The sequence below is a fragment of the Ambystoma mexicanum genome, chromosome 1p, assembly GCF_040938575.1.
Source record: "Ambystoma mexicanum isolate Mex_15411 chromosome 1p, UKY_AmexF1_1, whole genome shotgun sequence".
Classification (NCBI taxonomy): Eukaryota; Metazoa; Chordata; class Amphibia; order Caudata; family Ambystomatidae; genus Ambystoma; species Ambystoma mexicanum.
This window is the reverse complement of record NC_090921.1, coordinates 943135385-943162776: the sequence shown is the minus strand read 5'-3', so window position 1 is coordinate 943162776 and position 27392 is coordinate 943135385. Positions and strand designations below refer to the sequence as shown.

Below are 27392 nucleotides of genomic sequence, written 5' to 3'. Positions count from 1 at the left end.
AAAACCACTGAGGACTTCCCTCACAAGACACCTGTAGGAGGCAGGTTAACTCAACATCTGGCGGAATGGCAGGCTATCACGTCAGATGCTTGGGCATTGGAAACAGTTGCCCAAGGTTACTGCCTGCCTCTCCTACGCATACCTCAGAGTCATCCACCGGGGATCGGCTCTCAGAAAGCTCCAGATCCGCTCTTCTTGCAGGAAATTTTAGACCTGCTAGAGAAAGGTGTCATAGAACCGGTACCTGTAGCGGAGAGGAACAAGGGCTGATACTCCCCTTACTTTCTCATTCCAAAGAAAGACGGAGGACTGAGACCCATCTTGGACTTGCGAGAATTGAACAAATTCCTCAGGAAAGACAAATTCAAGATGGTAACTCTTTCTCAGATCCTTCAGGCCCTTCAGTTCCAGGACTGGTTGGTATCTCTGGACCTTCAGGACGCTTATTTCCATGTGCCTATCCATCTCAAACACAGGAAATACCTGAGGTTCGCAATTGGCAACTCTCATTATCAATTTCGAGTGCTGCCATTTGGGCTGACCTCCGCCCCGAGGGTCTTCACCAAGTTAATGTCGGTAGTGGCTCCAAGTCTAAGGAGGGAAGGGATTCACGTCTACCCCTACCTGGACGATTGGTTGATCAGGGCTGTATCTTCGGAACAAGCTCAGATCCAGCTAAATCACGTTTGCCACTCCCTTCACAGACTGGGCTTCTCCCTCAATTTAAAGAAGTCACAAATGATACCATCGCAGAGACTCCAGTTCATCGGAGCGATCCTGGACACTTCCCTGGGAAAAGCCTCGCCACCAGAGGTGTGGGCTCAAGATATTCTACAGATGGTTACCAAGTTCCAAAATGCCCAACGTCTCCCAGCCTTCGACTTTTTGAGGTTGCTAGGCCTCATGGCATCCTGCATTTTCCTAGTGCCAGAGGCTCGCCTGAGAATGAGATCCCTCCAGTGGGCACTGAGGACTCAGTGGTCACAATTCTCAAGAAGAATGACAGATCTTCTTCAGGTTCCGGACAGGGTGGCTCGAGACCTTCAGTGGTGGGCCTGTCAGGAGAACATTCTGAAAGAACAGTTTTGGCAACTCTGGCCGGAGATAACAGTAGTCACAGATGCCTCACTCACGGGGTGGGGAGCCCACGCCAACAACTTGACCATCAGCGGTCGTTGGTCTCCATCGGAGTCCAGACTACATATCAACCTGTTAGAGCTGAGGGCCATCAGACTTGCGCTGAAGACGTTCCTGCCAGCTGTACAAGGGAACAATGTCCTGATAATGCAGGACAACACAGTGGCCATGCATTACCTCAACAAAAGAGGAGGCGTAGGATCACTACCACTGTGCAGAGAGGCGATGCACCTCTTGTTTTGGGCAATCCAAGTGTCATGATCTCTGCTTCCAAAAGGTCAGGGTTTTCCCAACTCCCTTGGAAGCAGATCCATAACCCAGGTTCCGAGTGCCAACCAGTCCCAATTGGGACCTTTTGGACCCAGTCCTGGCGCCAGTGGCACCAGGCTCATAAATATGCCCAGTCCCAGCGCTGGAAGCGCCGGGCTCATAATGCTTGGGTGGACTTACCTTCAGCAGACCATGCTGCTTACTTGCCTGCCAGTTGAGCCTCTGATCCTCTTCTGTTTGGAACTACTTTTCCTGTTGGGTGGGGCTGGAGCCACTCCCTAGATTCAGAACACTGGAACTCTTCTGGAAGGCAGGAACTCTTTTCTTACCAGGAACTCTTTTCTTACTTAGGCGTGGCTGTGGAAGGAGACACCTAAGCACTACAGGAGGCTATTTAAACCACACCCGGTGGATGAATCTTGCTTTGCGTTATTCTGCAACCTCTGCAGCAGAACGCTCATCGTGTCTTCTGCATCCGGTCCTGGGCCTAAGGAAAAAGGCTTACCATCCTGAATCCAGTCTTCAGCAACACCTATAAAGACAAGAAAGAACAGGTTAGCATTCCGGCATCTGAAAGGCAAAGGCTTACCTACTCTTCGTGCGCTCCGGAGGTCTTCACACTGCATTCCGGCATCTGAAAGACAAAAGTTTACCAACTCTTTGCACGCTCCGGAGGCCTTCGGCGCTGCATCCCGCATCTGAAAGACAAAACAAGGTGCGTTTAAAGACATTGGGGAACTTTAATACTCACGTGCCATTACTCCTTTCCACATCTAATCCAGTGGGTATTCCGGCACCCTGCAGCCGCTCCGAACTCGTACCTGCAAAATAAAAAGACAGTTAGAGCGCATAGTGAAGCAGGCAACAAGCGCTTACTTACGTGCTTCCAGGCGCTTCTATTCATCACACGGGCTCCATCTTCAACTCACTTCAGCCCGTCATCCGCCATCGCCGGAACCCTGCAAAACAAGAGACATCATTACTAAAGACTTTAAAGACATTTGAATGACTCGAAACTTACCGTTCGTGCAGTAAACGACGGACAGCAGTCCTCTGAAGTCAAGAGGCCTGCGCTACCTATCCAGTGAAGAAACTGGTTACAGCACCCTGCCCCGAGGCAGATGGAGAGCTCGGCATTCACTTACCTAAGGTGAGAGCGTTAACCTTTGGGGGTCTACAGGAGAGGAGAAGAGGAAAGAGATAGGGACACCCCAATAACCCCAGTTCATTAACCCCATATTTTCTATCTGCAGACATCTTACTCTACACGTCAGGCATACAGTGCACAGAGGTCCAGCCCAAAGAGCCAACCGGGTGCTACACATCACCTTTGAAGATACGGTAGTCACCCAGTCAAGACCGGCGCCTCTGCGAGAATCAGGTGAGCGTTACACCAAGAAGGGATCTCTCTATCGGCAGTTCACCTAGCCGGAGAGAAGAACTTGAAAGCGGACGCTCTGAGCAGGCAGAGCACAGTCTCCCACGAGTGGGAACTAGCTCAGGAAGTCCTTCAAGAGATCTTCGCCCTTTGGGGAACCCCTCAGGTGGATCTGTTCGCCACCAGTGTCAACAGGAAGTGCGATCTGTTCTGTTCAAGGGAATTTCCCCCCAGAGGAGCTCTGGGAGACGTGTTCATAGTGGACTGGGAGTTTCCGCTTCTGTACGCGTTCCCACCGGTCCCTGTCATTCCTCAAATGATCAGGAGATTTAGAAGATTCCGGAAAACCATGATCCTAATTGCCCCGGATTGGGCCAGGAGAACGTGGTACCCGGACCTTCTAGACTTGTCCATCTGCCCTCCAATTCGACTTCCACTCGGAGAGAATCTACTCTCACAGAAGGGAGGTCAGGTTCTCCATCCAGACATCAAAACCCTCAACCTTCACGCTTGGCTTCTGAAAGGCTGAGGTACAAGGATTGGGACCTCCCTGATGATGATATGGAGGTGTTGCTTTCGGCAAGGAGGCCAGCAACAAAGTCTTTATACCGCTGCCGTTGGAACAGATTTTGCAGCTGGTGTAGAGAACAGAATATCGACCCATTTTCATGTGGTACACCAATGGTTTTGTCCTTCCTACTCTATTTGGCGAATTCAGGCCTTCAAGTTGGCACCATTAAGGGCTATCTCGCAGCGCTATCCATCTTTAAGCGCACTGCGGAAGAACCATCCTATTTCAAGTTACCCTTGGTAATACAGTTTCTAAAGGGGTTAACTAACGTTTATCCCCCAAGACCATTCTAGGTTCCCCTATGGGATTTAAACTTAGTCCTAACTTTCCTGATGGGCACACCTTTCGAACCACTCCATTCTTGTTCGTTAAGATTTCTTACCCTTAAAACTGTTTTATTAATAGCACTTACATCTGCTAGAAGGGTGAGCGAGTTACAAGCTCTTTCTTGTAAACCCCCTCATACAATCTTTCACAAAGACAAAGTTGTCCTGCAAGTGAAGCCTAATTTCCTCCCAAAGGTGGTTTCTGAATTCCATATCACTCAGAAGATTACCCTGCCATCTTTCTATCCTCCTCCTCATCCGGGGAAAGAGGAAGAGAGGTTACACAGGCTAGACCCTAGAAGGGCTTTAAGTTTTTACATCAGTAGACTGGCCAGGATAAGACAAGCAGACCAGCTGTTTGTAGGCTACGCAGGTCACAAGCTGGGGTTACCGATAACTAAGCAGATCATTTCCAGATGGATCATTCTAGCCATTTTGGAATGTTATAAACTGGCATGAAAAGATCCCCCTCAAAATCTTAGGGCTCATTCGACCAGAGGTATTGCAGCTTCATCGGCCCTCAAAAGAGGAGTGCCGGTTAAAGACATATGTGCGGCTGCCACATGGTCGTCCGTCCATACCTTTACACGATTTTACAACTTGGATTCCTCCTCCAGTCAAGAGACTAGGTTTGGAAGTGCAGTATTGCACTCTATTCATCAATAAAAGGAAGCATGAAGTCAGTACTCCCACCTCCAATAACAGAATACTGCTATGGGAGCCTATCTAAGATAAGGAATACGTCGGAGGACACAATCCCTTCGAAGAACAAGTTACTTCTTACCTTGTAACGTTCTTTCGATGGGATGTTCCTCCGACGTATTCCTTATCGACCCTCCCATCCATCCCCGCAGTACTACTTCCCTTGTTGTTGCAGCTTACGCTCCTTCAGGGTGATTAGTCTAGTCCAGACAGAAAAACTGTGGGCTACAAAACGGAACTGAGCAACGGACACTGCACGCGGCCTTTATAGGCAGGATGACGTCTACGTCAATACGGCGGCTATCGAGGGACATCGACTCGGCGGACGTCGACGCGCTGCGCCCTCTAGAGAAAAATTTTCTGAGGCCAGCAAAGCTGGAAGGAGATATCTAAGATAAGGAATACGTTGGAGGAACATCCCATCGAAAGAACGTTACAAGGTAAGAAGTAACTTTTTCTTCTCTTTGACAAACTCTTAAATCTGATTCTAAATGCAACAGTGATATATTAATGTCCCCAGCACCCTAACTATTGAAGTCACCTGAGGGTGTAGGTAGTGTCTAAGGGCCATCCCAAAAGGATACTCACTGATTTAGAAATATTAAGAGTGTATTTTTGAAGTGTATTTGAGTGTTACTATTATATTGCTCCCTTCTGAAGAAGGCTTACTCTAACTGACTGGTAAATTGATAATTCTCCAGCATGGGGTCTGGCATGGATTCACATGCTCATGAATATTCCCTGTCGTCACGCTGGGAATCCTCGGTAAAGAAAGAATCTGTTTCAGTTTCGTTTCTGATCTGTCTTTCTTAGTAACCAATCACTGGTCTCTGGGTCATACTGCCCCCAGCCAATGACTGCCCTCTCCCTAAGCCCGTCCTCTGGCAGCCATCCTCAGATTTTTACCGCATCTTCAAGTGTTGGGAGTCCTCGTGCTATAGCTCTCGAGCTTTTACTGCGTTTTGCGATTTTTCAAAGAGTTTAATCTCATTTTTCGGTAAATCGAGCCTCAAGCTCCATCGTTTCTTCTTCCAATCAACAGAGACCCGTTTCGGAATTTTCTACGCCCCTCAAGAACGAAGTTTTCATAGAGTACGCTTCTTGGAGGATTCCAGAAGACCTTGAGGCCTACCCCGTGGACATGGCCCAGGACAAGGGAAGCTCGACGCCCGGATCCAAGCTGTTCAGGAACTGCCCTGGATTCAGATTGCACAATGTGTTCAAGGAGCACGAGCATTCTAGATGCCTCTACTGCCTTCACGAAGACAAAATGCACGTGGAGAAGGACTGTGCGTTTTGCAAGAACATGTCGGAGCGGACCATGAGGGATCGGCGGATCCGCCTCACCAACTGGCTGGAAGGGAAGAGCCCAGCGGTAGGTGAGAAGAAGAGGTCTGAGCGGTCTTCTAAGTCCTTTGAGGGTGCTCCAGCGACAGGGGCCCAACAGAAGGCTAAGCACTGTGAGTCCGGGGGCGCTGAACGGTTGGGCTCCTCGGCTGCCAGGCAGGGTGCACTTTCACCGACTCCATCAACCACAAGCCAACGCTCTGGCTCGGGGAAGAGAAAGTCAGAGAACCCCTGTCGATCCAAATGGAAGCAGCCGAGGGGGAGCGAGGTGGTGACCCTCTTTCCCCCCCAGCCCCTCCCCCAAGGTGAAGGCCTCAAGCGCGCCAAAAGTCGTGAAGGCCCTGATTCACCCGGCCAAGGCCTCTATCGAGGGGGTCGTGGTGGCCCTGGCGAAGCCTGCGGAGGCTACCCCAGTGGAGGGGACCTCTGGGCCCAGAGTTTCCCTGCCACCGCGGAGGGAATCCTCTTTTCAGCCCATCGAGAAGACCCCCGTGAAGACCCTGGTGGAAAAAGAGGGGGGGGCGGTGGCCGTTATGGACACAGATACAACCTCTGAGAAGGAGCTGGTTGAAGTCGTGAAGGGCCTCAAGAGGTTTGAGGAGGTCCGGTCCCATGGGAGGAATCCCGGGTGGCGGGCGAAGAGAGCGACGGTGGCGCCAACAAGGCTCCCGTGGAGGAGGAGCAACCATCACGCCCGTCGCAGCCAGTGCCCGAGCCTCAGGACAACTCGGTGGCCATTTTGATGGCAATCCTAACCTTATGCACGGAGATAAGGACGAGGTTGCCGCTACCCCCAACAGACGACCCAACAGAACCGGGCCCGTCGGGAAGCCCTCCAAACAAGCGTAGGAGAGTTCATCTCCCTCCCCCCCACCCAACCCCCCCACGCTTCCAGCCCTTGCGGCCCGTTCAGCCTTCATCTCCTTCCCCTGATCCTAGGGATGACACAGGGACAGATACGACCACGACGGGAACGGATGGTGACGATGGGATGGGCCTTCCATCACCACCCCTTGGTTGCCTCCCCGCCCGACAAAATTGGCTCCTTCCACGCCATGATTGCCAGGGCATCCAAGCTTTTATAGCTCTGCCCCGAAGAACAGAAGAAGGAAGGCTTCCTCTATCAACGGTGCAAGGCCAAGAGGAAGACAGTACTTGCGGTTCCGTTGCTTGACGACATCTGGGACGAGGGACTTGCTCTCCTGAAGAACCCGTCCACGACGCCTGCCAAGAGGGTACAAGAAGTAGTACCGGGTCCCCGATTCTGCCCCTTTGTGCCTTAGGGCACAGCCGACCCCGGATTCGGTCGTCTCGGCGGCGGCCAAGAAGAAAGCGGCGGGGGCGACGGCTTGTACTTCAACCTCCCCACCTGACGTCGAGGGAAAGAAACTGGGCGCCATGGGACGACGAGTCATCTTGTCTGCGACGACAATTAAGGTGGCCAACGCCGTAGCGATTGTGGCCCGCTAGGACAGGGAGTTGTGGTACAAGATCGCTCCCCTGCTGGACTTCCTACCAGACGACAAGAGCGCGGAGGCCCTGGAGATCCTACAGGAAGGTGAGGTGGCGTCAGACCATGCCATAACGGTGGCCACGGACATCGCGGACACCGGGTTCTGCCAGTTGGGCAACAGCGTTTGCCTTCAACGGCGGGGATGGCTCAAGGCAACAGATTTTCGCCAGGACGTGCAAACCAGAGTTCTGGACATGCCCTTTGACGGGAACAACCTGTTTGGAAAGACAGTAGATGAGTCACTTTAGGCCATCAAGACCGACACGGAGACGGCTCGGGCCTTGGGAGTTTTGCAGCAATGACGGCTGCCCTTTCGGAACTCCGGAGGCAAGCAAGGTGCCTCCAAAGGATTCGGCGGTGGCCCCTATACGTACCGGCAGGCAGCCTCTTCCTCGTTGCAAGAGGCCTACAGAGGGTGCTGCAAGTCAGGAGGATCTCGTCACCATCGCCAAGGAGGCCAGGGCGGCAAGGCCGCCTCCAAGCAGGACTGAACCGGCAGTAGAGTCGGGCCCACACCTGAGCACCCCGGTGGGAGGCCAGTTGGCGAAGTTTGTCAGCGTGTGGGAGTCCATCTCCACCGACCGTTGGGTGCTGGATGCCCTGGCCCACGGGCACACACTCGAATTCCTAAAGAAGTGCCCCGGCATTCCTCCCGTGGCCAGGAAGGAAAATCACGTCCCTCGACTGCTGTTAGAAGTAAGGGCGATACTCAAGAAGGGAGGCATCGAGCTCGTCCCGAAGAGGGTCCGGGGCTCTGAGTATACTCAACATACTTCCTTGTCAGAAAGAAGACAGGCGGTTGGCGTCCCATCCTGGACCTGCGTCGGTTAAACAAATACATCAAGGCCCAGAAGTTCCGGATGGTCACCCTCCAGCACGTGCTGGGACAGCTGGAGAAAAGCGACTTCCTATCGTCGCTGGACTTGGAGGATGCTTACTTCCACATCCCCATTCTAAAAGGACACCGAAGGTTTCTCAGATTCATAGTCCAAGGACGGCACTACCAATTCAAGGCCCTGCCATTCGGATTGAAGTCAGCACCCAGGGTATTTACCAAGTGCCTAGCACCAGTGGTGGTCTGGCTGCGTCTGCAGGGGATCCATGTTTACCCCTACCTGGACGATTGGCTCATCCGAGCAAGGACAAGGGAACTCGCCGTCGACCACACAGCGAAGACCGTCCAACTGCTCATGGATCTGGGATTCTCCATCAACTTCCCCCAAATCCCACCTGGTTCCGTCGCAGGTCGCACTGTTTCTGGGAGCCAAGCTCGACGCAGTGGCACGATTGGCCTCTCCGTCAGAAGAAAGGACAAAGGCCATCCTGGGCAAAGTGCAGCACCTGCTGGCCGCGGACGTGGCCAGGGTGAGGTCCATCAAGTCCCTTCTCGGCATGATGTCCTCTTGCATTTACCTGGTGCGCCTATGCATGCTGCGGATGCATCCTCTACAGGAGTTCCTCGACGCCCGTTGGATGCAAGTGGCGGGCATTTTCGAAGACAAGATCCCGCTCAACGAGGTCTTCCACCAAGCAATTCGGTGGTGGGGCACCCGCACGCATCTCGCGGCGGTCTTAGGGAGAATTCTCTCTTTAGGCTGAATTTCCTAACCTAGTGAGTCCCCCAGGAGCTTTGCTGGATTTCTGGAGTTTGTTTTTTTTCTCCTGCCAAGAGTGAGACTCTTTTTCTCCCACTCTTGGACATGATTTATGGTGTTCCTTTGACTGTTAATGTGTTTTATGGGCTATGGGGTCCTTTACTCCATAGGGTCTCATGTGTTTTTCCTATGTGTGTTACACAGCACCCTCGGTGCAGTAACACAGCGGTGTCATAGTGACACCCCACCATAGACTCCATACCCTGGGACTGACTGTCTCCCAGGGCATGTAAAGTCACCATTGGCTTTACTAGTCCCAAATTAACAGAAACCAGTACACACCATTGATTGCCCCGGGGTCTGTTAGTCGAGGGGGCACGTCTCCGTCCCCCCTGATCGAGTTTTGGCTGGTGGCAGTGGAAACTACTTTTTATATTCGACCGCAAATATTTCCCTATGGGATTTTCCCATTGTTCGAGGCTACCAACTTTAATTATTTCTCATAGCCTCGAACATACTGCCGGTTTATTTAATTAATATTAATTCTCTGGTTGGTATTTTTTGCCAAGACTCTTCTAAAATGGCATTTGTGTTCTCTTCTGTGACTCCAACCCAAGTCGAGCCCTTTGTTCCACTTTTTGGCGGGCATCTCCACAGAAGCCTCCAAAAGTGGTGCCACTCTGTCTGGGTACCACAAGGGGGTGTGGGAGGGGGTTTAGGCACCCTGGACTGAGTTACCCTGGTAACTCAGGTCGCACTCTTGTGTGATTGGCCCAAGTGGTGAGCCTGCCGGCTCACCACTTAGCATGTTTGAGTGACAGCTAGGCTGAGTGAATGGGGGTTTTCTGCATAAAAGCAGGACTTTGGGGACTGGAACTTCAGAAGTCGACACAGGACCTGAGAACCCGACGAGGGAGAAGCTGAGCCGACCTACCACGACGACACCACCGGTGGAGCCCTGCAGAACCGACTTACCACTTCCCGACGACAGCGAAGATCTCTCGGCTGGAGAGGCTTCTTCCCCTGACTGGTGGGCATAACCAGTTTTCCTTTCTTTCTTCGCACCCCAGCCCGGTTTGTGGTCGAACTGCCCGTGCCAAGCACTCTGGCAGCCGGATAGCCACTCACCACTGAACCGCGAATCACCGGACCGCTCCTTGTACCTGAGAAACTCTGCGGCTGGTTTCTTCCCTGGCAGTGCAACAGACTCCTGTCTTCCTCCACGACGAGATCCTCTCCTCCACCGGACGAAGTACCGACCTGCACCCGCTGCCAGGAACAACTGCCCCCGCTGGAGCGTTCTCACCACTTTAAGGTACCGTGTCCGCCAGGCCTCCCTTTCTAAAGATTGCTACAAGGTAATAATAACCCCTTAACCTTCTGGACTGGGCTGGCCGCCTTGACCCTCTAACTGGTCCCTTTCTTTGGTCCAACTCCTTTTTGAACCGTTACAAGACTTTTGTGCACTGCAACCGTGTGACCTTGGACACATTTCGTTTTGATCCTCTTAAAGTGGATCCAGCCTATTGAACTCTAACTTCACGGTTTTACTTTGCCTTCCTCTCTTGTTATGTTCTGATAAGTGTTGGGATCTGTTTCAACTTGTTCTCTGCTCTTCTCTCCCTTTTTAAAACAGATTATTAGAGTGCCATCTACGTTAAGCGCTCACCGCTGTCTGAAAATAAGTGGGGCTTTACTTAAGACTTGTCTAATATTCTTTTAAGGGAGTGTATATCTTTTAGTGACCATGTTTTTGAATTGCTTACTATTAGTGCCTGTGTGTTTTTCCAGATGTGGTTTTAAATAAATAATTATATCTCTTTTACACCACGCCCTGGTCAATGTTTACTTGTGCTACTGTGTTCTCTTGACCTATTGTGAATACTCTGTATACTGCCTAACTCTTCTTGAGGGAAGTCTGACTGCTCAGCCAAAGCTACCAAGTGAATCTGTGTGGTACAGACTGCTACCAAGTGGGTTTACTGCCAAACACCTGTAGTCCTAAATCTTTTGCAGTGGTCCCAGAGGGAACTGCACAGGTTTCTGCCTAACAGGCGGGCACAGATTTTCAGACCCCAGCACACCAGGAGACGGTGACGACGGATGCCTCCCTGGAGGGATGGGGAGCGCACACTGGAGATCTTCACGCGAGAGGCCTTTGGCTCCTGGAGGAGAGGTCACTCCACATCAACATCCTGGAGCTCTGAGCAGTGTTCTGGGCTCTCAGGTCGTTTCTCCCGTCCCTCAAGGGCAAGGTGGTGAGGATCTTCACCAACAACACCACCACAATGTTCTACATCTGGAAGCAGGGAGGAACCAGGTCCCCGGCCCTATCCAAGGAGACCCAGGATCTTTGGCATTGGGCCATTTCCCAGGAGATGTTTCTAGTGCCCTTCCATCTAGCAGGGATAAAGAACACCATCGCCGACTCACTCAGCAGGGAGCTGCGCTCGTGCCACGAGTGGGAACTGCGTCAGGACCAAGTGGATCGACTTTTCCGATGATGTGGCAAACCCCAGATCGACCTGTTCGTGACGGCGGCGAACTCCAAGTGCCAGAGGTTCTCCAGCAGGTTTCCCCAGCCGAGAAGCATGGGCAATGCTTTCTCGTTCCCCTGGGACGGCCTGTTCCTGTATGCGCCCCCCCCCCCGTTGCCGTTGCTACTGCGACTCGCCAACCAACTCAAGAGGTCTTGGTGCAGGATGATCCTCGTTGCACCGGCGTGGCCGAGACAGATCTGGTTCCCGGACCTTGTGGACTTGTCAGCGCCCCCCCCACCATCCCCCCAGTCAAACTATCGACGGACGCGGATCTTCTCTCCAGAGAAGGAGCCGCCATCCTCCATCACGACCTGGGGTCTCTGAACTTGCAGGCCTGGCTCCTGCGGCACTAGAGTTTGGAAGGTACGATATCCCGGCAGACTGCAGGGAGGTGCTTGCAAAGTCCAGGGCGTCCTCAACTCTCAAGTGCTATGGACACAAATGGAAGAGGTTGTCTGTCTGGTGCTGTGCACAGGAGATTAACCCTCTGTGAATTACGGCCCCTCAAGTGCTGCCGTACCTGCTGTCGCTGGCCAAGGCGGGGCTGGCTCATGCCTCCATCAAAATACATCTAGCGGCGATCTCCCGCTACACCAGAACTACGGGACGATCATCTCTGTGGTCTCATCGCCTGGTGAAGGATTTTATGAAGGGACTGTTCCATTCACTCCTGCCGGTGAAGGCTCCGGCCCCGGCGTGGGAGCTCAACGTGGTGCTGACCAGGCTCATGGGGCCACCATTCGAGCCTCTACATTCTGCACCGTTGAAGTCATGGAAAACGGTGTTTCTTGTGGCCATCACCTCCGCACGACGAGTGGGAGAGATCCAGGCCCTCTCCTGTAAACCTCCATACCTGACTTTCCACGAGACAAGGGTGGTGCTGAGGACTCACCCCTCCTTCATGCCCAAGGTGCCGTCGGACTTCCATTTCAACGAGCCCTTGGTGTTACCTGTTTTCTTCCCATCGCCTTCGTCGCCGGCCGAGAGGACTTTGCACTCGCTGGATGTAACTAGAGCGCTGAAGTTCTACGTGGACCTCACGAAGAGTTTTTGGAAGACATCACAACTGTTTGTGAACTTTGGACCTGTGAACCAAGGGAAGGCCCTGTCGAAGGCTTCCATTTCCAGATGGCTCTCCGGCTGCATCATGCACTGTCACCGGTTGGCAAACCGACTGTTGCCCGGCCGTCCGAGAACCCATTCGACCAGAGCGATCGCTGCTACCACGGCGTTCCTATCTGGTGTGCCCCTGCTGGACATCTGCAGGGCTGCTATGTCTACGTCGATGCACACCTTCACGAGATTCTACTGCGTCGACCGGGATTCCAGGGAGGAGTCCAGGGTCGGCCAAGCAGTGCTGCGCAACCTGTTCGCCTGAAGGTGGGCCTGGTGAGGAGGTAACAGATGCTTAATGTTGAGTTGATGAAATGCTTAATGTTGAGCATTGCCACCTCCTGTGGTTGTGCATGTGTGTACTGCTATGTATTCATGAGCATGTGAATCCATGCCAGACCCCATGCTGGAGAAAGAACTAGTTACTTACCTGTAACTGTTGTTCTCCAGCATTGGTCTGGCATGGATTCACATGCGAACCCTCCCTCCTACCCCTCTGCGGCTCTTCACTTGGTCCTACTGCCACTTTATGTACTCTTACACACTCACTTTTGCACACACACACACCTTTACACACTTATGCTAGTGTGGATATTGATATTACATTTGACACTTAAATGCAATACTGAAGTCGTGGAAAAGGTTGGGGAAGGAAAAAAATCAGCAAGTTCTCTGAACAGGTAAGTACTTGACAATCCCCCTTTCCCAGCAATACAAGTAACTTGTGTACCATCAATGAGACTCAGTTAAACACAAAGTCAATGGGTCAGAAGACTCTGCAGGGAGCCAGGACAGTAATTGTCAATTGAACAAAGTCTAGGGGAGCTGAGGCACTTCTTGTAGATGCCACACAAGTCTTGCACAATGTTATATAGAGAGTTTGTAGAAAAGCTGTAAGGCTTGTGACAGCAAGGCTGCAAGCAACTCTGTGGAAAAAGCAGCTACTGAAAGTTTCCAGTGAGACAGACTAGCTACAGACCAAAAAGGTAAGTACCCCTTTAGTCAAACAGTACCTTAGGTTGTAAGAAGAGGATCTAGATGGCTTCTGTTCCTGTTGCAGTCCTGCAGTTCTGAGTTCCTGGGCCTCAGTCGTGGGGACAAGAGGGAGGATGTCAGGGGACTCTTGCACTGCCGTTTGAAGGTCGGTGGCAGCAATGGGCTCTTTACAAATCAGCGGCACTTTACGGTTTCAGCTACCGGTCAATAGCACCATTGTGGTTCTTGGACACCTTATGGGCTCCCCTTGCTACTGGGGTCCAGCACTCTGTTGAGGTAGCTCAGGCTTGGATCGTCCTACTTCAAGAGGGTCCGTAGGCTCTTCCTGGAGCTCTTGTCCAGCTTAAAGATGATGCACTCGTTTCTGGTGTAACGATCCCCTGGTTCCAGCAGCTGCAAATAATTACAACCATCAGGGAGACTGGTTCCAGTCAAGTTCGTCTCAGTGTCAGTTGGTCCCACCAACCCAAGGGAAGAAGTCGTCCATTCCGAGCTTTTCTTCGATACAAAATTTAAAGTTTCAGCACTGCAGCAGGGCTTCACCGGGCGAATCAACGTTCCAGGTGGGTGCAGCAAGCTTCTCTTCCACTTTTTTCTTCGGATTCTTCGTCCAGTGGTCGGCTCTGCCTTCTGTCTGAGAAACCTCGCCTTTTATGCAGGTTTCTCCCATTCATTCGCAGCCTAGCTGTCACTCACACCGCATGGTGGCTGTCCTGGAAGGACAGTCAACCGGCTGTTCACCTTTGGGTGCATTCAGGTAACCAAGGAGACTAAGCACAGGGAGTTTCGGGCACCTTCCTCGTTTCCTGCCCTGCCAGACACGCTGGAGCCAAAGGCGGGTTTCAGCACTGAAGTCGCCAAAGATGAAACGAACAAAGGGACCAAACCTCGTTTGGCGTGCAGAGTAAAACCCAAGAAAGACCTTGCAAGCAAGAAATGGCAAAAAAAGACTGGGGCCATTTTGACAAAATGGGCACCCATGGGTGCAATACTGCAGCTGAGAATTCAGTTTGCGGTAAAAACGCACAATGTTAGGAAAATTAAACCAGTGTCACCAGCCATTAAGTCATGAGGCTAACATAAAAATGTTTACATGAGTAAGTAGGAAAAGGGGCTAATATGTAACCCCCCCAGTCCTTCCGCATAAGATGGGGTGTACTGGACCTACATAGGAAAAACAGTTAAGTAATTTAAAGTCAATTTCACTTTACTACTCTTGGGAACAGTAGTTTACCCAAGAGAAGGTATTTAAACCTGAAGAGAAATCCAAAGGACTTCTTTGTGACACTGCACTGTGGGTGCTGTGTGTCACAATACAAAAGGTGATGCCTATGAAGTTTGTCGGACTCCAAAACCTAAAGAAACAGACCAGATGAAAAATACATGACAGCGTGAGAAAAAGGTCTCACTCACTCAAGATGAAAAATCAAAAGTCCCAAAGTCCAGCAAAAGAGCCGGGGGTCTCTAAGGTTAAAGGGAATTAGCACAAAAATGAGAATTCTTTCCAACACCCCGCTGCTGGAATTTCTCCCCGACAACAAACTATTTGAGGCGCTTGAGTTCCGCCTAAAGGGCGATGAGGCATCGGACCATGCCATCACTGTGGCCCTGGACATCGTGGACACAGGGTTCTACGGATGGGGAGCGGTGTCTACCTTGGTTGTGGCTGGTTGAAAGCCACCACCCTTCGACAGGAAGTCCAGACGAGGGTTCTGGACATGCCCTTCGGGAACAACCTCTTTGGGAAGGCTGTTGACGAATTGTTGCAAGCCATTAAAACCGACAGACTGCCCTCGCACGCTTCAGCAACATCATCCTTTTTGTGCCTCAGGAGGGAAATCCGGCAGGTCGTCTGGTTTCGGTGGTGGATCATCTTCTTACCGCCAGCCCTCCCGTTCCACGACCCAGGGGGCCTACAGGGATCGCTCCAAGGCTTTCGGAGGTGGCCGACGTCATCGCTCCCAAGGCGGCACGCAAGGCCCGAAGCAAGATTGAAACGGCCTGGGACGTCTGGTCCCCCCACCCTTGCACCCCAGTGGGAGACAGGTTGGCGGGCTTAGTGAGTGGTAAAAGATCTCCACTGACCGATGGGCTATGGGGACAAGTGGAAACGTTTTGCAACGTGATGCTGGATGTAGAAGATCAACCCTCTAAGGGTCTCTGCTCTGCAGATTCTTCCGTACTTGTTGTCCTTGGCCAAGGCGGGGCTAGCGCGCGCCTCTCTCAAAGTGCATCTGGCGGCTATCTCCGCTACACCTGGGCGCATGAACGGTCTTCTCTTTGGTTCCACTGTCCAGGCAGGACGTTACGATCGTTCCCGCCGGTGAAGGCCCATGCTCGGCATAGGAACTCAACGTGGTACTGGCAAGGCTCATGGGGGGGGGCTCCCGTCAAGCCTTTGCATCCAGGCCCCTTTCAAATTCCTTTCGTGGAAGACTGCTTTTCTCGTGGCCATTGCCTTTATTTAATTTGCATGCACTGGAACAACGCCCGTAGACATGGAATCATGAGGACAAGACGGACCACAACACAATCAAACAAATAAGGCAAACATTTCAGTCTGCCCGATCAGCCTTCTCTGACTTTTCATGACATGAGGGTGGTGCTGTGGATGCACCCTCCTTCATGCCAAAGGTTGACTTGGAATTCCACTTCAAGCCTTTTGGTGTTAGCTGTGTTTTTTCCAAAACATTTGTTGCCAGCTGAAAGGACTTTGCACTCAGTGGATGTGGCTTGTGCGCTGAGGTTCTATGTGGCACGCACAGTTTCCGGAAGAAATCTCAACTATTCGGGAACTTTGGTCCTGTGAACCATGGGAAGGCCTTGTCCAAGGTTTCATCTCCAGGTGGCTCTCCGGCTGCATCACACACTGTCACTGGTTGGCAAACCGACCGCTGCCTGGCCACCCGAGAGCCCTTTCCACCAGAGGGATTGCTGCGACGACAGTGTTCCCGCCTGGTGTGCCCCTGCTGGACGTCTGCAGGGCTGCTACGTGGAGGGCCACGCACACCTTCACAAGATTCTACTCCGTCAACAGGGATTCCAGAGAGGAGTCCAGGGTAGGCCAAGCAGTGCTACGCAAGCTGTTCGCTTGAAGGTGAGCCTGTCAAAGTATTTGCTTTTGTTGAGCCTTGCCACCTCACGTGGTTGTGTAATGTTGTACTGCTATGTATTCTTTATTCATGAACATGTGAATCCATGCCAGACCCCCATGCTGGAGAAGGAACAAGTTACTTACCTGTAACCATTGTTCTCCAGCATGAGTCTGGCATGGATTCACAGGCGAACCCTCCTCCTGCCCCTCTTCGTCTCTTCTTGGTCATACTGCCACTTTACATGCTGCCAAATCTGAAGATGGCTGCCAGAGGAGGGGCTTAGGGAGAGGGCGGTCATTGGATGGTGGCAGTACGACCCAGAGCTCCGTGATTGGTTTATAGGAGAAAGACAGTTTGTAAGTGAAAGTGAAACTGTTTTTGCTCTTTTACTGAGGATTCCCGGCCTAACGACGGGGAATATTCATGAGCATGTGAATTCATGCCAGACCCATGCAGGAGATCAATAGTTAGATATAAGTAACTTGTTCCTTACGCAACATTCAGCTCTTTCTTTGCACCCTGCCTGGTTGGACTTTTTACAGAGATCATTGAATCAGAGCGAGTGGCTGATTCCATGAAAACTGCTGTGATCTCAGTGATCCCTAAGCCTGGTAAGCATCACTCAATTTGCAGTAATTGTAGACCCCTATCTTTTCTTTTTTTGTCTTTTTCTATAGACCCATAACTTTATTGAACGCAGATGTTAAACTTTTAGCCAAAATGTATGCAGTAAGAATTACCCCTTTACTACCGAAACTGATCCACCAAAATCAGACTGGTTTCATCATTGGTAGGAATAGTTAAGATAATGTAAGGAAACTACTGGACATTATACATCTAAAGGGCAACTCGATGGACCCCTGTGCTGCAATTAGCATTGATGCGGAAAATGCGTTCGACAGGGTTAGCTGGGTATTCCTTCCACACGTATTAACCAGTATGAATTTTGGTCCTAGTTTTTTTTAAGCTCTTTAATGCCTTCTATAATGATGCAGAGTCGGCAGTCTTGGTAAATGGTGGTTTGTCGGAATGTTTTTCAATCCATCTGGGTACAAGGCAGGGTTGTCCTTTATCCCCTCTATTATTTGCTCTTTTTATAGAGCCTCTGGCTATTGCGATCAGGGAAAACGTGGCATAAAAAGTATCTTGATAGTTTACTGCAACTCTAGAGTCCTTCTTTACGCAGACAACCTTCTAGTTTTACTTTATGACCCTGAGGCTTCATTCAAGAAATTAATTTTGACTGAGTAGATTTGTTCAAGTGTCGGATTATAAAATCAATGTATCTAAAACATTGATCTTCACAACTTCAGCATCATGTTATAAAGAACTATTTGAAGTTGAGCGGGATGGTTGGGCAGAGAATGGTTTAAAATATCTGGGAATACAAATTTCTAGGCGGGTTAATTGGTCATTAGCTTCTAATATTTGGTGCTACGTTTGAAGTGGAAAAGGTGGAACCTAACATTGTGGGGAAAGATTCATGTAATAAAGATGACCCTTCTTTCAATGGGGAGCGGGGGATAGATCCAAGATCCCAATGGATGTAGGGAACCAGTGCGCTTGAGGGCTGGGGGGAGGGGGCTTTGGTTGCCCTAATCTAGTCTCATATCATAGAGCCTTCATATTTCACACCTTACATTTTTGGTTAAAAGAAAATGTGGCTAGTTGCCGTAACTGGGTTAATATAGAGAAGACAACCGTTCATCCAGATCCATGGACTGGCTTCTTCTTAGTATGGGAAAAAAGATAGCTGCAGACAAATCCACGCCGTTTGTTAGACATATCCTAAAAGACTGAGAAATGTTGTGAAAGCTCAGGGGTTAAATATCTACTGAGTTCGGAATCTTCCATCTGGCGGAACTCTGCAATACAATTTAATACACAACTTCACGTGGCCCTCATGGCAGTGGAGCAGGTTCGCAATTGAGTTTTTCAATACTTGAACTTTGAGTTCCTTAGGTTTAAATATAAGTTCTGTATGTCAGAAGATCGTCTATCGTGTGCTTTGGGATGTTTTTGAGATTTTATTTGCACAGTTACATGCCTCATTGCATAATGTTCTGCCTATACTACATTCATCGAAAAGTATGCCTCTTTTGGTTTCTACTGATATGATATGGCATTTATAACGCGCCTATACACAAGTGTTTCAAAGCGCAACGAGGCAAGGGAGGGGGAACAGAGGGAGGTCCGACAACGATCCTACTAGGCCAGGTGTCAATCAGATCGCGCAAGTGCATGGGAAGGGGAAGGCGAAGTGTGAGGGAGAAAGGGGAGAGGACAGTGCAGTAAATGGGGTAAAAAAACCAAAATTAAACGGTAAGTAAAAGTACGGCCAGCAGGTGGCAAGTGCAAGGATAAGTGCCGACACCAGGTGTCAAGTGCTGGTAGTGGGACTGTAGAATACAGAAACAGTCCCCAAGTGCAGGGGTTGCCAGGAGGGCAGTGCAGGAGTGCGACTGGCAGGGCAGGGGATCTGGGCCCGAGATCAGGGGGTGAACAGGTAACCAGTGCAAATTCAGTGCCAGCCAGGAAGTTAGCAAGGGAGAGGAGTAGAAAAAGCAGACGCAAAGAGAAGGGTTTTGAGGTGCTTCCGGAACCGAAGATAATTCTCCTCAAGTTTCAGGGAGGCTGTTCCAGAGGGAGGCCCCAGCCGAAGAAAGATCTACCACCAACTCGTTGCTTGGAGAAGCGACTGACCCTGAGGGAGTTTGAGGTAGATGAGCTCGAGAAGGAAGGTATTTGGGGAGAGAGAGTTGAAGGTATTGAGGCCCCTGGCCCCAGAAGGCCTTGTGGACGATGCTGAGGGTTTTGAACTTAATCCTCGCAGGCACTGGGAGCCAGTGCAGAGATTTCAGTCCTAGAGAGATGCAATCCCTGGGCTTGAGGCCAAGGACCAGTCTCACGGACCTGTTATGGATAAGTTGCAGGGGGCGGAGAGTAGAAGCAGGCAGATTTAGAAAGAGGCTATTGCAATAGTCCAGCCTAGAGAGAACCAGAGCTCTGGAGACTGTCAGCTTCTGGGGGAAGGAGAGGAATGGAGGAATAACTCTGAGGAGGTGCAGCTGGTAGTGTGACTTCTTAGAGATGTCAGAGATGTGAGGAGAGTAGGAGAGTGTAGAGTCAGAGATGACCTGAGGTTTTTAGCCTTACAGGTGGGAACAGGGAGGCCGGCCAGTGAGCTACAGGAAAGGAGAGAGCGGGTTTGCCGATGAGGAGAATCTCAGGCTTACTGGCATTAAGGCAGAGGTCATTGGCGGCACAACACTCCTGGATAGCAGACAGTCAGTCAGAGATGAGGAAAGTGGAGGAGGAGGCTGAGGGTAGCCTGAAAATGAGCCAAGTGTCATCTGCATACCACTGAAAGCTGGGGCAGAGAGCGGCAATGCAGTGGCCAAGGAGTGCCAGGTATTAGTTGAACAGCCAGGGATAGAGGTTAGACCCCTGGGGACTGGTAGGATAGCTGAGAGGAAGGACCCAAGCTGGACCTGGGAGGGTCGGTCGGAGAGGAAAGAAGTCAGCCACACCAGATCCTGACCAGTGATACCCAGGTTTTCATGGAGACGGTTGAGCAGGACGGCATGGTTGACGGTGTCAGAAGCAGAAGAGAGATCAAGCAGGATGAGGACGCAAGGGGCGTCAGAGTCAAGGTTGGAGAGCACGTCTTCACGGATGTTCAGGAGAGCAGTTTCTGTGCTTCTGGCAGCTCTGAAGCCAGACTGATGGTCATGAAGGCAGCCAACAGATTCAGTGTGGAGATTAAGCTGGGAGATGGCCAGTTTCTCCAGGAGCTTGCCCAGGAAGGGAGTGATGGAGATTGGGCGGTAGTTGGCTGGCAGGAGGGGTCGGCAGTGGGTTTCTTAAGAAGGGGGTACACAAGGGAGTGCTTCAAGGGGGATGGGAAGACTCCCGTGGCAAAGGAGTGATTGCATAAATCAGCCAGGGCAGGAGCCAGAGAGTCTGTGGTCCTTGATAGTTTTGGAGGATCAGGGGTGAACCTGTTTCGACGAGACTTGCATAGATCGGACTTGTCTAGCAACCTCGTCTGCGAAGAACAGGGGCAAGGCAGAGGAGGAGGAGGGAGGAGAGGCGGCTGCAGAGGCTCGTGGGGGAGGGAGGGGAAAGGAGGAGAGAGGACAAGATGTCCTGAGTGTTAGAGATGAAGTGAGAAGCCAGTGCCGTAGAGAGGGCCTGATAGGGGACAGGAGAGGTAGAGACTGCAGCAGGATTGTCCAGTTCCTTGCAGATTTTAAAGAGTTTGGCAGAGTTGCTAGATGCCGCAGAGACGCGGGCTTGGATATGCGCTCTCTTCTTGGTTAGGACAGAACCGGTATTGCCTTTGCAGCAGGCGGCAGGTCAATTTGTCAGAGGATGTACATGAAGCATGCCATTTCCTCTCGGCCACCCTACACTTGCGTTTTAGGGTGACTAGGTCGGAGTCATACCAAGAGTTGGACTTGGCTTTGGGCTTCAGGCGGATTCTCATGATGGGGGCAAGGATATCGAGAGTGTCAGATATAGCAGAGTGGAGTGTGGAAAGGGCTGTGTCAGGATGCGAGTCAGCCAAAAAGGGAGAGGGGGGGTGAGAAGGTGGCGGCGAAAGCTCAGCTGATACGCGCTTCATGGGTCGGATGACCGATAAGGTGGGTGGCAGTGATGGAAGTGGCTTGGCCTGAGGGGCATGGAGGGTGAGGTGGGAGGAGAGTAGGTATGGAGGGTGAGGTGTCCTTTCCGTCTTCTACTCTGTATAAACTTCTTGTGCCGGTAGATGCTAACGTTCCTTCTGAGCAGGGTAGGGCTACCTGGACCTTGGAATTAGGTTTTGACTTATCGGATGGAGATGGGAATTGCATTTGTGCAGGGCCTTACAGATAGAAAGTCGACTTGGATCATAGGTTTACACAACAACGGGTTGTTCATTGTGTTTATTGGACTCCTTTGAAAATGAAAAGTTGCACGCTTGTGCAGGACGATATATGCTGGAATTTGAAATCTGATGTTGGTACTGGTTTGCATAAGTTCTGGTCCTGTCTGAAAATTACTAACTTTTGGGATGATGTCCTGCAGCGTATGGAACTTGTCCTAGATTTATCACTCCCTCATACTCCATTGCCATGTGTGCTGGATTTGTTTCCGGTAGGTATTCGGCTGTCTGTTGGCCAGCTCTTTTGGCCCTATAGAGCACTGTTGGTAGCTAAGAAACCGATCATAAAACTCTGGATGAGTGATGCTAGGCCTTGCATAGATGGCTGGCTACAGGATTTAACCATTCTATCAAGTAGAGAAAAGGTGGCTTATCTAAGGTTAAAAAAAGACGAAAAATTATTCTGCTTTATGGAATATCTTTAATGACTTGTATGTCTGAAGAATTCACTTTTGTTTTTCTTTTTTTTCTCTTCCTTTCTGCTCTTTCTCTTCTCTTCTGATTCTATCTTTTCTTTTCCTGCCTATTGCACTATTTGTAAAAAACTGTGCAAAAATGTTATGTTTAATTATGTTTACTTGTAAAAAAAAAGTTTGCTATTTTCTTCATGTTAAACGTTTTAATAAAGCAATGTAATAAAGAACATATCTTTTTTATACAGTACACCCACTCTCGGGAATAAAGATGCTTAGGCTACACATGAGCAGAACGTTTGGAGTCTCCATTTTGGTATTTTTTAATTGTAGCCGAAGCCTGCATTGGCGTGCAAGTGTATGCAATCAATTAATATGCTTACCTATAATATCACTAGCTCTCTATCGTGGTTGGCACTTTCTGCCCCAACCTATTAGACACTAAACTCTTATTACTTGTGTGATACTTTGTGACCGAGTTTCGACCATGGTTGTTAAAAATGTTGGTGTCTAGTGTCCCATTAGTCATGCATGTTCTTAAAAAAAAAAAATAGTAATAAAAAAAATGGAAACCTTGTCCACAATGTCTAACTTAAATGCCAACGTTTTAGAACTGCTTTAGCATGTAATACTGACTTTCTCAAGTTAAGTGCTTTGAAAGGGCTTTAGTCTAAATTTGTAGATTTTATTGAATTTCCCCCCTCAACTAAATAGTAATTTTTCTACTTCATTTTTGTTTGTTTTTTAGGAGTCCCCTGCAAGAGCTCCATCAGGATCTCCACGAACACCTGGCCGAACAGGCCCAACAAACACTCCCAATGCCTCACCAATGGCATCAGTGAAGAAACCGGATCCGAATATTAAAAGTATGTACTGGTGGTTTACAGAATTGCACAAATACAGTTTTGTATTGTGCTCTAATTGGTTATTTACATTGTTATGTGATGTTTGTCATTTATTCCAGTTTTAAAATGTTTTGCTATGCTGGTTTGCCTTGCTTGATGCTAAATGAAGAATTTAGTCAGGATTAATAGAAATTCTAGTTTGTAACAGTTGGACATCCCTATTCTATAGGCTAACAGTAGTTAATATTTTGCAGAACTTGTGAAAGCATTTAATTGGTACAAACTATTACAGTACCAAAAATTCCCCAGGCTCATCATTTGCTATGCCAACAAGCGCTGGCTTCTTTCAGAATGTATGTAATTTCAACCTTCGCTGTTTAGGTTTATCCTTTTTTCAAAATATTTGGTTACTTCATAGAATCACTTCATAATTGGAAAGTACTTTGCTATTTATTTTAATGATGAGACATAACTATGCCTTCTGTACACAGAATTAGGATATGACTGAATCAACTGATAAACATGTTTTAAACTGTCTAGAAGTGATATTCAACGACTGTTATATTTTAAAAACAAACTGTGTATCTCTCAGGCTCATGCCCCTTTACTACGGAAATAAACTCCTTATATGAATACCTTAAATATAAGAATAAGCCAGTAAATGTTTGTTTTCTATCATATCAATCACACTTGGCCTGTTTGAGTAGATTAGTCTTGATCTATTTAATGGTAGTCGTATACTTTGTCTTGTACTGCAAAATGTCATTCATCTAAGCGCATTAACCTGCCATTGTGTTGGAAAAGTTAGTGATATGTGTTAATGTACACATTGCCAAAGTTTTTTGTGTATGATGGAAAGGCTGTACCTCTCGTGAATGTGCACGATGGGCATAGGACTGTCTATCTGATGAGGAAAATGGGACGGTGGGGGAGGTTCATGCCTGCACTACATGGTGGAAACAGTAAAAACCTACAGTATTTGTAGTACCACATATTTCTAAAATACTACCCAATTATAATAACCCATGTTTACCACTTGAAGTAAATATCCCAGACAGGCCAGATATAATTAGGTTATATTTTAAAATCTGTTATTTAAAATACCATGCTTTAGCTGTGACGAAAAGAAATCTGCCCCGCAGGAGTACAAGGATTATTTGTGGCTAAACTTCCATCGGACCTCACACTCCTACAAAACAGCAGCAGGAAACTTGATTTGACTTGATTTGAGCAGAGGCTGAAGAGCGGTCCACAGGTTCTGTTGGTTTGAGTACATTAGAACGTGGCCGAAATGCAGTAGACCATCTGCTTGGCTGCTTCAGTTGCTGTGAGTCCCAATCCAGGGGCTTGTGGGCATAATTAAGTCCCTCTTCTTGTTCTCCCAAACACTGGGAAGCTGGTAAACCTGCAGAAGTCCTTCACCTCCAATAAGGTCCTGGGCACCCGTGTAGCTGGCCCTAGGAAGGGTTTGGGAGACGAGCTTGCGTCTTCCTTGGATCACCTGCATTCACCCTAGAACTGGAGCGCTTTGAAAAGGACTGCTCTCCCAGCAGGGTCCAATGAATTAATCTTACAGGGTTGGAGTCCAGAGATGAATCCAAGAAGGTAAGGGAAAACCTCCTTGTAGGCAAAAGGCCACAGTTGACTCGACCAAAGCAAGCCTGCTTTAAGGGGTCAAATCCCTGTTCTTTAGATAGGCGATCTTTGCCTTGTGATATCTTACCCAAAGAACGTTGTGCTAAAGGAAGGTGGAGGGGACAGGAAGGAAACCAATGTAAAGAGAAAAAGGATGGCGGAACCTTCCTCCAACTAGGCTGAGCTCTGTCTAAACTGACCCCACCCCCTTTCTCAGACCTATAGCATCAAAGGCCCTTTGCTATGCAACAACCTGGTGTGAGGCTAGTCCTTTTGTTTGTTTGTTTAGTGGGGGTATGGATATAACGCACTGGGTATGGAACAGGTGTATCCGGGCACAGCAATATACTTCTTAAACTTTTCCCTACTTTGAAATACTCATCCGGCATCTGTATCCAGTAACCCCAACTTACCTCATTTCTGGATCACCTTGCGTTGTGCACCTCTGCGAAATGGACATGGGTAGGAAAGGCAATGATAAGGATTCCCCAAACCCCCTAAGAAATGAGCACAAGGTTATAATGACTATCAACTGCAGACAAATGCTGGTGTACGGTTTCTTTTAGAAATTGTTTAATCTATAGATACTTCACTTCTCCCCAGGTACACCAGCAGTTTTTTAATTACAAAGAAGAGGCACCACAATACACTATATACAAACTCTATAACTCTCCCTAAGCAGCTGCAGTTAACATAAAAGGAGTTCCTTGAAACGGAAAAGTCATTTTGATGTGCACTTTAACAACTATATACAAAAAGCCTCACTTGGGAGACAGCCTGGCCAGGGCTATCTCCAAGTCATTTCTGCCTCAGGTCTTGGTTTTGTTGTTCGTGGGTAGTCAGCAGGTAGGGCAGCCACAATCTGTGGGGGGCCCTTAAATTCTAGTAGTCTGGGCTGCATGTCAGGAGCACCCCTGCACGTTGGCAACGGGAGGGGGTGGGAGGGATGTCCCTTTAATGAATTATGTTGGGCTGCATTTACCAGATGCAGCCCAGCGTTTTTTGCCATTGTGGGGGTGGGGGGGGTGCAGTTACTTTTACTCCACCTGAGTTACGTCTGCCAGAGTCTCTGTGGGCTCAAACATTCATGCAGGGCTCCCCTCCCTCTTTTATTTATTCAGTTTATAGTGTGCCTTAGACTAATGGCAAACTGGCGCAGATGCAAACAAAAATTACCAACAAACAATACACATACCAACAACCATATTCAACAAACAGCAAATACAGCAAAATTTGCAAATACGTATGCATCTATGGATATCCTGGTCAATATTTCACTTTGCATTATTTATGCTAAATCCAATCCCAAAAGACAATATAAATGCATTTAACTAAAACACAATGATGAATAAGTAAAACATAAAATACCTACTCGATTCACTACAATAGAAATAAGATTTGAGTAAGTTGTTAAACGGTATCCAGTGATGATGCAGGAAATAAGGACTGAACTGAATTTATAAAGATGAGAAAATATTGCTAGAATTAAGAGTGGGTAAAAAATACCGACCAGCAGAAAAAATAATGAAATGCAGGCAAGAAAGTAATGATGGGCGTGAGTTTCAGGTGTAAAAAAAAAAACAAAGGGGAGGGGAGACAAGGGCAATGTAAAAGGCATGTCAATATTTTTCTTGTAATATTTATTGCACTTTGTAATTGTACATTCAGGAATAAAATCACAGTAAACCTGGTAAACATCCAATCTAATCCATTAACAATTACAATTGTCTAACATTCCATGGCTCTAACAAATGAAACTATCCTGCCCATGACGTGGACTGACTGGCTATGATAAGTTCAACACAATTCTCAGGTTGGAGTCAAATGACACATTTCTCAGACTCTGGCAGATGCTCAAAAACAAGGGAAAGATTGTTTCGTCGTTGGCTGTGGTAAAAGGGTTCCATGTGTTAAAATTGCTGCAAAAATTCCAGTTTACACAATCGCGGCAAAAAGGCAGTGGTTTTGCCGCCGCAATCCATGTAATGGATGCAGGGGAGACACATTGTTCTTAAAAAATGTTCTGGGATGATTGTACTCCCTTTTGGATTGTATTTCACAGACAAGTATGGACATCAACCAGAATCTGATGGTCCCAGGGAGCCCCGGCATGGTCCCTGTCCCTCAAAGGAGGGAAAAGCTGGAACACAGCATAGCCAGAGCTCCAGGACAGCCTGGGGTTCTGCCGCTGGACTTGTGCGCCTGTCTCCCACCTGGGTAGACCATCCCAAAGTCCAGCAGCAGTCCCTGGCAGCCCTGGTAGGATCATTATCGCTCCCCGGAACGAAAAGCTCTAACACGGAACAACCAGAGGTCCAGGACAGCTGGGGATACTGTCCCCGGCCGTGGGTGCCTTTCTACAATGTGGGTCGACCTTCCACAAGTCCAGCCTCCGTCCCAGGGATCCCTGGCACGGTCCCTGTCCCTAGCCGGAGGGAAAAGCTCCAGCGCAGCCAGAGCTCCAGGACAATCAGGGGAGATGTTCATGGCCATGGGTGTGTTTCCCATGTGGGTCGATCGTCCCAAAGTCCAGTGGCAGTCCTGCTTTGCTGTATGCTACTCAGTGGCCAAGCAGGTCCGTATTTCATTAATCCATCACTTTTGTTAACGGTCCCCCTTTAGTTTTATATAATCCTGACATGGGTCGGTGTATAGGCCAAGGGTTCGGGGAAAGACACTACTACTGCTGCAATGACCGAAGAGACTGGTATACAAAGGATGAGTCTTATTGTGCCTGTCAAGATAACATTACTTAATACCAGGTCTCTAGATAAGAATGCCATAAATGTAGGATAGTACTTTGTGGACCAGCAGATTGATATCATGTGCTTAACACAGACTTGGATGCATGATTCTAGTGGCCCTAAAATGCACCTTCTCACAAAGTCACTATGGACACAATAGAGAAGTGGGGGGCGTGGAGTAGCAATAGTGGTCCGTGAGAACCTTCATTTTTTTCCAGCCACCTATTAGTTATAACAATTGTGAA

At 49.1% G+C, this 27392-nt stretch overlaps 1 protein-coding gene across 2 annotated transcripts in view; it reads left to right on the top strand.

Annotated features, from left to right (window-relative positions):
* DYNC1LI2 (dynein cytoplasmic 1 light intermediate chain 2) overlaps positions 1-27392 on the top strand; it is an 843150-nt gene that overhangs the window by 732136 nt on the left and 83622 nt on the right. For both annotated transcript variants that reach the window (XM_069653153.1, XM_069653162.1), the window contains one exon: positions 22672-22789. In XM_069653153.1, coding sequence (XP_069509254.1) covers positions 22672-22789 — 118 coding nt within the window. The remainder of the gene's footprint in view (positions 1-22671; positions 22790-27392) is intronic.